The sequence below is a fragment of the Pimephales promelas genome, chromosome 5 (assembly GCF_988280905.1).
Source record: "Pimephales promelas chromosome 5, fPimPro1.hap1.1, whole genome shotgun sequence".
NCBI classification, from domain to species: Eukaryota; Metazoa; Chordata; class Actinopteri; order Cypriniformes; family Leuciscidae; genus Pimephales; species Pimephales promelas.
Genome location: NC_142773.1, coordinates 34,169,971 through 34,182,363, shown reverse-complemented (window position 1 = coordinate 34,182,363; position 12,393 = coordinate 34,169,971). Strand labels below are relative to the sequence as shown.

Sequence of the window (12,393 nt, the reverse complement as noted above, 5' to 3'; positions counted from 1 at the left end):
GGGAAAATACCCATACAGACACTAAACCAGACAGATAACTGACAATATAACAGGTTTGGGTTCATATAAGGGTACTACACAAACAGACCAAGTTTATACAGGAACACTTTCTAAAGATGCATTCATTGAGATTTTAATTGGAATGACGGTTAAAGAGTTAAAAAGCATAAATAAAAGAAATTCAACATACATTACGCATAAATAATAAAGGATTGGTACAATTTCTGCCTATTATTTATAGTATATATATATATATATATATATATATATATATATATATATATATATATGAAACTCCATATGACTCAATAGGACCAGCTGATTGGTTCACCCAAAGTCAACCGCTTTGGCCAATCTATCATTTGTTCTATCTACATAACCTATTTATTTCTTTACCAAACTGGCTCAACTCATTGCTCAACCTAATTTCCTAGCCCTCCACCATACCCAGCACCACCTGCCTAGATCTGCAATGGGGTTCTCCCTAATTTCCCTGCAAGCAGCTTGCGTACTATTCACCGTATTTATGTGTATGTTTCGGCAGTAGATTTCCCTCATGCAGCGTGATGTAGCAGATCTAGTCCGCCAATTCTAAGCCTATTCCATTCTTATTAATAAGTGCTGTTTTAACCGAGAGTTGTCATGGAATATGTAAATGACATTTAATTGCATTAATTATGTCCCGTATTTCTAAGTGAAATTGCAATTCTATATACACTATACTGGTCAAAATGTTGGAAATATTTTCCACTGTTTTTAAAACTCTCGAGCTCAGGAAAGCTGAATTTGAGTAAAAATACAGTAAAACAGCAATATTGTTAAAATAACTGTATCTATATATGAATATATTTTTTAAATGTACATTTGTAACCCTTTAGTGTTAAAACTTCACTTATGGTATAGTTATATAAAGTTTCTTTGAGACTTAAATTCAAATTTGAATTACAATTTGCAGTCTTTTTTGAAACTTCTATCCTGGAAAGGTTTTTTTCCCATTCAAATTTGTAAATGACGCACAAGCCAACTGGCATATCCTTACCATCGTGCACAGGCTGGATCTCCTCTTGTTGAATCTCTTCGTGTATTTTTAGATGCTCATCCCGCTCTCGCTCTTTCTCCATCCTCTCTCGTTTCTCCTTGTGCTTGCAGTGCTTGCTGCTGCGGGAACCATTGCATTCCCTTTGATCCGGTGAAAGGCCACCATACTCAACATCCTCCTGCTTCTCCAAATTATTTACCAGAGGCATCTCAGGGCCTACAGAGAAACAGAGGTGTGTTCACAAAATAAATCTAATGTAGGCCCTGTGTACACATGTATTTAATACTGACAACTTATGATTGAATTATCCTAGATGGATGTTTATATCAGGTGTAAACAAATCAACCATACCCGGATCTGGATTCTGTGTGGGTAAAGGTGTCGGGTTCAGCCAGAACGAGGGCTGCAGAGGGAAATAAAATGGCTGACCGATGCCATACTGGCCTGAAAAGCCAATGGGAAAAAAGTAAGCTTTATTTTACAGTAGTTTAGCATATTCAGTGCAGTGATTGGTAAGAAACGAACCAGGAAATACGTTGTCGAGATACCAAGCCAAAACAGCATAAAGAACTGCATCCAATAGCATCATCCGAATAGAAGTGAAGAAGGAGTACTCATCACCCTCTAGAGGACTGGTACCGATATTGTCCCACTGCAGACCCAGGCCTTGCTCCTCATAACGGGATAGATACTCCGTCCCAAAACCAAAGGCCACTGGAGACAGCAAGCTCTAGAAAAGCAGGAGCATTTTACAAAACATTATGAACACATGACCAATCAGATGTAAAGTCAGAATATAAATGAATGACTTTCTAGATTTAAATAGTTTCTAAATTAAATAAGACTTCATGCTAATTACATATATAGAAGTGGTTCTCAACCTATTTTACTTGAAAGCCTCCCTTTATCAAATACAATATTCCATAGCTCCCTAACATGGACTATTTCTGCTGTAATTTTGACAAAGCTAAAACTATGGGAGTATTGATATATGAAATGAATTAACCACAAATAATGTGGTAACTCTAAAAATGTATGTTCTTCAATTTAAAACAACAGTTACTAAAGGGTGAACAAATTATTTTTTATACAAATTATTAATTATTTGTATTGAATTATATATTGTTTTATTATACTTTAGTTTTATATAAGAATGGCACGTCTGTTTACATATTTATTTTATGTGTTTTTAGCTTTTTACTTTATGAATACAGTTCATGACAACTTTCAGAGTGTTTGGCATGATAATGGATATGACAATGTTGAGATGTTTGGTCTTGGCGAAATACTCGTAGCAGATCTATACAGGTGGAGCTGGGGAAGGTGGAGGGTTTCGGAAAGCATGATGCAACTGGCTTTATGCCCAGCTGCACTACTTCCTGAACTTCAGCCAGCTCCTTGTTTCCTGTCAGCCATTATTGCACAAATTGATTAATCCAGGTGTGCCTGACCTCAGTAGTCATGGCAACAATAATCAGAAACACCTGAATTAATCAAGTTTGCCCAATAATGGCAGACAGGAAACAAGGAGCTGGCTGAAGTTCAGGAAGTAGGGCAACTGTGCATAAAGCCAACTGCTACAACAAATGCTAAGTATCTGAAGGTTTAGCAGCGAGCTAATTGGCTATTTTTAGGGTTTTTGCCAACTTTAAATGCTGCCGTTCTAGAGAAGTGGAAGATCATATTGGACTCACCACAGCTAACTTCATGTTCTTGGTGATGCGGTCCTGCCAGGCAAAACAGAAGATATGAGGGAGGTACAGAGTGAAGTAGATGATACCGCTGCAAGCCGCAGCCAGGTTGGCCTTATTGAAGAACACACTCATCAGAAAGCACTGCATGATGGTGGCCACAGTGAACGTGAGGAGGAACAGGAACAGGATGATGGGATCGCTGTAATTGAGCACTTTTGCACCCTGAGGACAAAGGCATACAATAATTAGGATACTCTTCGAATTTAAAAAAGTGCTGTGTAGTAAAGAGAGAGCGAGAGAAAGAGAGACCGAGACCCTCCATGTACTAACAACATACATCCAGCAGAGGTCACAATGCAACAAGTCTGAGAAAGGCTCAGAAGTTCATCACACATCACATTTCTTCCTCACCATGATAATGGCAGTCAGCAAAGCGGTGCTGGCGGACATCACGAGGAAACTGTCGATAAACCATGTGCACCAGATGACTCTATTAGCGACGCCCATAGCCTTTAATGTCTCCTTCAGCCTCATCTCCTTCTCCAGCACGATGCTCTTCACCACCATGGACACCGAGTAGATCCAGGCCAGCACCATGAAGATGGGGAAACAGCGATTTAGGGTCAGCATGAACCTTGATATGGGACAAAACAAGATCCATTGGATAATTGCATGCCATGAAGTAATACAACTGATGTCATTTTTGTATTTCATTACAATGGACTTCAAAGGATCAGACCACCCAACATGAAAATTCTGTGAACATTTACTCACCCATATGTCGTCCTTACTTGACGTTCCCATTGCCTTCCATTGTATAGTCAAAAATATAACGGAAGTTAAAGGGAACTAAAACTTTTTGGTTGCCTATATTCTTCTTTTGTCTTTCACAGAAAAACAAAAAGTCATTCAGGTTTGAAACAACATGAGGGTACTCGCCCTATACTCACATGGAGTTTGTTTGAAAATGATAATGTTCCCCTGTATTTTATTTTTTGGCCCTTTTTGATCTTCTTATCCGGTCACTACCTGTCCTGCCTGTTCTTGGCTATGATCACCACACACCCAAATGATGAGAGAATTTTCATTTTTGGGTGGAATATCCATTTAAGCTGGTGTGATGATATGGGATAGGATCAGTTAGCCATCACTCACATGTCATCCACGTAGCAGGGGTAGGGCATCTGCTGCACGTAAACACCTAGAGGCCAGTCATGACCTGTGTGTAACTTGAGGATACCATGTTCAATCATGTCCTGCAGGTAGGCAAAACCTCCCCAAATGTAGCGATGGTCCTCCAGAGGGTCTGCCCTGGGACCAGGGTCCCAGTACCTAAGAGAAAATGAGGGCATTTAGTAGTTTGTTGCTCATTTAAATAGTTAGAACACAAGAAATGTTTCTTGAGCAGAAAATCTGCATATTTAAATGATTTCTGAAGGATTCAGGTAGAGTCAGGCCAATATTATCGGCCGATATTAGGCATTTTCCAAACTATCAGTATCAGCAGTTATAACGGCTAATAAATGAATATTTCAAAAATAAAATAAAAATGGACAAAACACGCTTGAACCATGTCATGAGTGTTGGAGTTGTAAAGTGTGTCCACCAGAGGGCGCTCTACACTGTCCCTGTTGGCAACACTCGTTGAGTTGGTCACAAGAAACACATTGCTTGAATAACAATTAAAAGAACATCCCCATCAGTTCTCTTAACTTAAATAAGCATGACAAAATTTGTGACTATCATGTCCAGTTTTGCTGCTGTTAAATAAGCCGAGAGTGAAGCGGAATTAGCTAGTAATAATTATGTTACGTCGTTACAGTGTAGTTGACTGACTGTCCTTTTAACTTTAGACAATGTGACTGAAGTTTCGTATCATCTCTCCTTGGCCTGTTATATTGAAAATGTATGTTTTGCAATATGCCGTATGACGTTATCCATTTTTAAATTATGTTTCATCATAGACTAGCTAACCACAAAGCTAGCTTATGCCACTCTCATCAGTCTGTTTTGTTGTGACAATAAAAGAAACAAGTTTCTTTTTAAAATGCATTATCATATTATTTGAATTAAAACTACAAATAACTAATGTTAGGGAAAACTGTTAATGTTTTCTTGCGCATTTCTGAAAAAAAAATAAAATAAAATAAAAAAAAATCGGCCAATATATCGGAATATCGGATTTTAAAACCGACAAATATTTGTTTCGGTATCGGCCTTTAAAATCCTTTATCAGTTAGGCTCTAGATTCAGGTTCTGAAGGACTTTTAAACTGCCAGTACGTCAATGTGTATCTGATTGAAATCCGATCAGATTTAACAAGTGTGAACTCTAATAATTTTAGATCAGATTACTATTGGATACACAAATAATAGTTTTTCGGACTGACAGTGTGAACGTAGCCGAAATAATTTAATTTCATGTGATTTTTGGCCGTTCACACTTGCTAAATCTTATCGGATTCACAAAAATCAGGTATAGACTGACAGTCTGAATGTAGCCATAGAGAACAAAAGAAAACAGGAAAAAAAATATGAAAACAATGTGATAAACTATAAATCCATGAGAACAAAACAAAACCCTGACAGAGCACATGCGAATATAACATTTGGTTTATTATAACCAGCTGCTTTGTCTATTTTTGCACTGCCAACAAAACATGGTTTTAAACAATGCAACAACAGAACAGGTACTTTTAGAGGGTCAGTGAAATACTGTATATGAATATTCCAGGACCTTAGAGTATTTAGAGAGTAGTTTGTCATGTACATGTAAATAAATGTCAAAGTTTGCTCGGAAGATTTGGCTTCCGAGAGAAAGTTGGCTTTAATATCTTAATTATAATAATGCTGACATTTTGCTATAAAGCCTGTTTCTCCACAAGCCATACCATAACAACATATGCTTAAAACGACTACAAGTGCCACACACACACACACACACAAAAAAAAAAAAATCTAAATTTGTAATTCAATTCACATTGTTTGTGGTGGTTGCGCTTTGCATTATGCCCAAAATAATAAAACACAATGAACCGTGTTATCCAATGCCCTGCTGATAAACACACAGTGTCATTCTATCCTCTGCTGTTTGTCTTCGTTTGTCAAAGAGGAACGGTACAGTGAGATGTGACCAGACCAACACCTGCAGGCATGTTTTGTGCTTCAGAGAAACTCTCACTAATGAGTGGTGTCTCTTTGCAGTGTGCAGCACCGTTTCTCTAACAATAGTGTGTTGAGCAGTAACACCTTACATGAACAATTAAGAGAAGATCTTCCATTCTCTCCTTACACAATACATGTTATATAAAATATGAATCAAAACATGTTCTCTGAAAAATGTGAGACATGAACTTTAATCTAATGTTCCTTCAAAGCTCCCTCAAGATTTGCTTGCTTGTCTAGGATCTGTCTGGAAGCCCACTAAAGGCTGGAATGGTTTCTTTAAAATTGGCGATTAGGATTAATGTTGAACAGATTTAAATAAGATTAATGTTAAACAGATTAAATCACATAATCTGTGTCTCATGAACTACAAAGCCTGACCCTAAAGGAACAACCTTCATTAGATCAAGTGAACAATCAGGCCATTTCAACATCGTGACTTCTTCTCACCTGTCTTTGATTTTGTTGGTACGTTCCACTGCATCAATATCCATTCGGATCTTGAACTTGACATGGCGGGGCAGGTCTGTGGTCCAGGGGTACATGTCCATGAAAACCAGACCCGCCCAGAACTTATTCTCCCCCAGCAGGTGCAGGGCCTGATGGGTCATCAGATTCTCATCCATGTGACCCACAAACTTGTCCAGACTTATACACTGGTAAGATATAAAAGAAGAAGACTGTGATTATGAGGACATAGAAAACAATGTGTGTTGGAATGTTGAATCCTATATGTGCTTGTGGTGACGTACACAATTACAGTGAATCATATACTTGAGATGCACAAACGATGCAGGAAAAGTTGTACTTAAAAATTGCTCGGGAAAAAGCAATATTGCACATGCAAGTGTTGTTGTCCCACCGTTGTTACGAATACTCAGAAAAACAGCACAACTGCAAATGTGATGTTTTATGCAACAGGCCATTCAATAAAAAAGAAATTAACTATCAATTGTTTATATTTTAGACACAATAACACAAGTTACTTTATCTGTTTTTGCTCTGTCAATGAAAATAGTTCCAAACGAAGCAACAACAGAACCGTTGTGGTGCTCAACTAATGGAATTAATCAGTGTTTTTAAACAAATTAATGGCTGTATCCGAAATGGCATACATCCCTACTGTATAGTAGGTGAAAAACAGTATGTGACAAAAGTAGTATGTCTGAATTCACAGTATTCATAAAAGAGTAGGCAAACAGGACATGTGTCTGAAGAGTGCATAAGATGACACATACTATCCCATGAGGCCACGAGAGAGGATTCGTTAATGACAGTGAAGCGATGTAACTGATGCAGGTCACATGATGACAACATGGTGAATGTAGTTTGTACAGCTTACATTCAAACTAAATAGAATGTCCTTTTTTTAGCAGTTATTAAAGGAGTAGTTCACTTTAAAAAAAAAAAACTTTTGCTGATAATTTACTCACCCCCATGTCATCTAAGATGTCCATGTCTTTCTTTCTTCAGTCGAAAAGAAATTAAGGTTTTTGAAGAAAACATTCCAGGATTTTCTCCTTATAATGGACTTCAATGGGAACCAAACGGTTCAAGGTCTAAATGAGAGTTTCAGTGCAGCTTCAAAGGGACAAAACGACACCAGACGATGAATAAGGGTCTTATCTAGCAAAACGATCGCTCATTTAAAAAATAAATTAAAAAGTTTAAGTTTTATAAGCACAAATGCTAGCCGTGCTCCGTTCTGTGATGAGCGTTCGTGACTCTCCTGTTCAAACTCATAAATCAAAATGAACAAATCTTTTTTCGAGTCATGACTCAAAAGGTCCTAGATAAGACCCTTATTCATCGTCTGTGTCGTTTAAAGCTGCACTGAAACTCTCATTTAGACCTTGAACCATTTGGTTCCCATTGAAGTCCATTTTAAGGAGAAAATCCTGGAATGTTTTCATCAAAAACCTTAATTTCTTTTAGACTGAAGAAAAAAAAAAGAGGACATCTTGGATGATATGGGGGTGAGTAAATTATCAGCAAAAGTTTTTTGAAAAGTGAACTACTCCTTTAAGTAATTACTTATTCAATATAAGTACCTACTCAAGAGAATATGCGATTTTGGAGCACCCATTCTCCTGAGTAAATTATTGTTTTTGAACAAATGGGCTTGCAACTTGCCCCACCTACTGCAAGTTGCAAGCCCATTTGAGATCCCATCACATCTAGAGTGCGCAAACACAGACAAGCAGCCAATAAAAAAGAAAAATCGAGAACTGGAACTAATAATGTTGTGTAATAATGCGTGTGTGTTTCTGTGTGTGTGTGTGTCACGCTTTCAAGACCTGAAGACGTTCTCCACATAGCAGGCAGGCCTCTCGTTCTCAAAGCGCTCCGATGACATGGGAAAAATCACAGAGTCTGTGTTGGCTCTTCACTGGAGGACTGCTGTACAATAGCTGAGTGAACAGCTCGCTCTCACATCACATGCCACCGCACTAGAGCCGAGAGGCCTCCCATTTCATGTGCACCATATCTAATGGAGTCATTCACGGTAATGTACAATACCACCAGAGGTCCCGAAACAAACAAGTGAATGGAAAGGTTCAATGGGACCCCCCGCAGGACTCACATGTTCTAAAGACATTTCAATTCAAAAACACAACATTCACATTCAGAAGCACTCAGCTTGAGATCGCTCCCCTGAAAAACCACAAACAAACCAAAAATGGAGAGAATTTCTTTCAGAGAAAAATTATGCTCTTAAGAGGTACTGTAACATTTGAATGATGACAGCTATAGCTAATGGGCAAGCCAGGTTTGTTTGTAAAGCACGATGGCTCGCTGCTCGGGCGGAGACAAAGGGAGGCTGGGTCACTCCATGATAGCTTTCTCCCACCATCGCCGTCCCAATCTAATCAATTTGCGGGAAAGAGGCCTCCAGCTTACGGGGCCGGTTGTGGCTGGGGAGGTGAGGTAACAGAGTGATTTGCCCCTCTTGTTTCTCAATGAAGCCCCCCGTCCACAAAAACAACACGGCACTGGCAAAGCCTGCCTCTCCCTCCCACTCTCCACTTAATCACAGCAGCACAATAGAGGGGTCTGCATGCTGTTGACAGCTTGCTTGTTCTTTTCCCTTTCACCCATCTGGCCACGGTGGGCTCTCTATAGCTGTGCTAAGTGGTCTTTCTTGTGGTGATGTGCTGAGAGTAATCAGCACTCCGCAGAACGAGAGCTAAAGAGCCTCATTCTGTGAAGCCAGGAACGGCAAGGATGGCGTGAGGAAATGCTCTACATGCTCTACATCACTAGACCTTTTCATCTCTTCTAGAAAGGGCTGAATGTTTTAGAGGGGCAAGGTTAAAGGATGCAAATTCATTTTGACTCTATTCATGGAAGATATTTGCCAATATTCACATATTAAAGTGTTAAATAACGTTCCATTTGGCTTTCACCGGACACTCCACTTGTGATTGTTTCTGAAGAAATGTTTCGTTACAGAAAACTGTAATATATTCATATTTATATTATGTCAATCAAAAATCTTTACAGTGGTAAATGATATTCTTTTCACACGTGTGGATGTGTCTGAAAGCTGAAAGATGCTGAAACTGGATCCTCATGATTCTATTATAATTTACTCAGCCTCAATTCGTATTCTCATAAAAAGTTTTCTCGATTTCTCGTTGCTTCATAATCTTTTGGCTGAACCGTTGTAGTCCGTTGTGGGCCATGAAAGTGGTAGTGGCGTTGCTGTCCATAGAGACGTCAGACAGCTCTCGGATTTCACCAAAAATGTCTTTATTTGTGTTCCGAAGATGAACAAAGGTCTTAGGGGTTTGGAACGACATGAGGGTGAGTAATTAATGAGAGAAATAAATTGATGAATGCTCTCACCTCACTGTACTGGTTGAACATCCGAATAACCTGATCAGCCAGACTGAAGACATCTCTCCAGTCAAAGTTTGTCATGTTCATATATCGATCCTCTTTTGGACCATTGTGCAGGAAGTTAAGGATGTCTTTGGTAGAGAACTCAGTTTCTTTTAGACGCCTGTCCAAAAAGTCCATCACTGTGGGGTTTCTAAGTGTTTCCTACAGTCGGGAGGAAAAGAGAAAGAAAGTTGGAAATAGAAATGAAGGACAGTAATACTCACTGCAAAAAAAGTATCTTATGCTGACCATGAATCCATTCATGGGATCAAAAATACAGTGAAAACTGTTAATTTGCTGTTAAAATAGGTTTTAAAACTGTTAATATGTTTTAAAATGTAATTTATTGAAGCTGAATTTTCCGCATCATTAACGTACTCCAGTCTTCAGTGTCACATGATCCTTCAGAAATTATTCTAATAAGCTGATTCATCATTATCAATGTTTGTTAAAAACAGTTGTCAATTAAAATCAATGAAAAAACTTTTTTTTTTTTTTTTTTTTTAGAAAGCAATGATCCATTTCAGGATCAGGATTCTTTGATGAAAAGAATGTTCAAAAGAACAGCATTTATTTGAAATAGAATTATCTTCTAACATTATAATTATATTTACTGTAACTTTTGATCAATATAATGAATTTCTGAAAGGTATTATTCTTTTTAAAAAAATCTTACTGACCCCAAAACTTTTAAACGGTAGGTTACACAAATAATCTCAGACAATATTTGAGAATGGATTTACTTATAGATACCATATCATGAGAGATGATACCAATTCAAACTTAACCCCATGAGACACATAGACTAAAGGAGGGCAGTGGATTAGATACTCAGGCATTTGTTGGCATTATGTGGCATGTGAAGAGAGGTGTGTGCATGTACTGTAGGTGTGGGTATGAGATGAAAAGAAACAGATATAGGTTACCCGTATCATGTTCATTTGGACGCTGTTCTGAAAGAAGTCCCAGAGCTGTGGTCCCACCTCTTCCCAGACCTTACCCAGTTTCTGCAACCTCTCTAGCTCCTCAAAAGTAGTGTTGGCCTGGAGAACACACACACAGTCATGAATCCATATGCATTGTCAGTATCACACTGATCCTCAAATAGACATTCTGCTATCTATAGGTAACTTTGCATGTACATGTCCCTATCAGTCTACTAATACTCCACTAACCCTCTAATGAGAGTTGGTAGACTTGTAGATGCAATGTCATTTATAGTCACAGAATGTGTTAAAGGGACCATCAAAATAAAGTGAAACTCAGATTTTTTTGTCTGTACTGTATTCCATTAGAAAGTTTGTGGTCAGTAAGATTTTTTTTCTTCTTTTTAGAAACTATTACTTTTATTTAGCAAAGATGCATTAAATTATTTAAAAGGCAAAAGTAAAGACTTTTATAATGCATATCTCATATTTTGTATCTCTTAAACTCTATTCATCAAAGAATCCTGATAAAAATGTGTCACAGTTTCTACAAAAATATTAAGCAGCACAACTTTTTTTAACATTGATTATAATAAGAAATGTTTCAAAACATCAACTCAGCATATTATAATGATTTTTGAAGGATCATGTGATACTAAAGATGCTAAAAGTTCAGCTTCGCATCACATGAATAAATTGCATTTTAAAATATATTTAAATTAAAAAAAAGTTATTTTAAATTGTAATAATTGTTCACAATATTACTATAATGCAGCCTCATGGTAAGAAAAAAGTCTTACCAACCAACCCCAAATATTTTTGAATGGTAGTATATGATTTGGTTGACAAAGCATGTGTGTGAATGGGTGGATATTTAAACCTTACACTCTTTATTATCTTTCTGACAGCCGGGGAGTCTGGGGTGTACAGGATCTTCCCCATCACCAGAGGCTTCACTGAACTCCACACGATTTTAGTAATAGGGTTCGACTCCAGGTTCTGCATCAGTGCATTACAGAATGGAGCTGTGGGAAACAGAGAAAGGGAATAAGCAACAGAACAAGAACAGAAAGAGAAAGTAAAAGTGCTAAATAAAAAAAGAAACAAACTGAAACGCAGCAAGCTCTCACTTGCTGTCTCGTCATAAGTGTAGCTCTCATGTCCTCTTGAGTTGTTGATGCCTAGGAAAGCCTTGTAGTTGTTGTCCTCGTACCAGTTAAAGGAGAAGACCCGGGTGCCCTCCCCCTCGGGGTATCCGCAGAACAGATCTGACACAGTGGATATCAGCTGACTGAAGGAAGAGGGACCCCCAGGCTGGAAGACTGAGTACATAACCCGCATCAAGTCTTGAGAGCTGGGCCTCTCTGCAAGCTGAGAGAGAAATGATATTTTAGTAAATGTAAACTTTTACAGTCTGATTTTAAAAATCAAAACTATAACAACTACAGTTTGTACATTTTCATTCATGTATATGGGGTGTTAAATGCAACAGAGGAAGGCAAGATATTTTTTTAGCCCAAAAAAATCTTATGAATGATAATTTTTTGATGCGTTAATGACCTTTTTGAGCTTGAATTACCAGCTATTTTAATTGTATAGGTGTTTAATTGTATATTTGACTGTCTCTTTATTCTTTATTATTATTTTAGACAAATGGAAAAATTACCAAAAAAGTTTATGATTTT

At 37.8% G+C, this 12,393-nt stretch overlaps 1 protein-coding gene across 1 annotated transcript in view; it reads right to left on the bottom strand.

Annotated features, from left to right (window-relative positions):
• abca4b (ATP binding cassette subfamily A member 4b) overlaps positions 1–12,393 on the bottom strand; it is a 134,922-nt gene that overhangs the window by 103,198 nt on the left and 19,331 nt on the right. The window contains exons 8-18 of the mRNA XM_089131364.1: positions 11,839–12,079; positions 11,594–11,733; positions 10,709–10,825; positions 9,747–9,944; positions 6,348–6,553; positions 3,889–4,065; positions 3,145–3,367; positions 2,734–2,955; positions 1,565–1,769; positions 1,391–1,483; positions 1,040–1,255 (exon numbers count right to left, since the gene is read on the bottom strand). Of these exons, the coding sequence (XP_088987490.1) occupies positions 1,040–1,255; positions 1,391–1,483; positions 1,565–1,769; positions 2,734–2,955; positions 3,145–3,367; positions 3,889–4,065; positions 6,348–6,553; positions 9,747–9,944; positions 10,709–10,825; positions 11,594–11,733; positions 11,839–12,079 (2,038 nt within the window). The remainder of the gene's footprint in view (positions 1–1,039; positions 1,256–1,390; positions 1,484–1,564; positions 1,770–2,733; positions 2,956–3,144; positions 3,368–3,888; positions 4,066–6,347; positions 6,554–9,746; positions 9,945–10,708; positions 10,826–11,593; positions 11,734–11,838; positions 12,080–12,393) is intronic.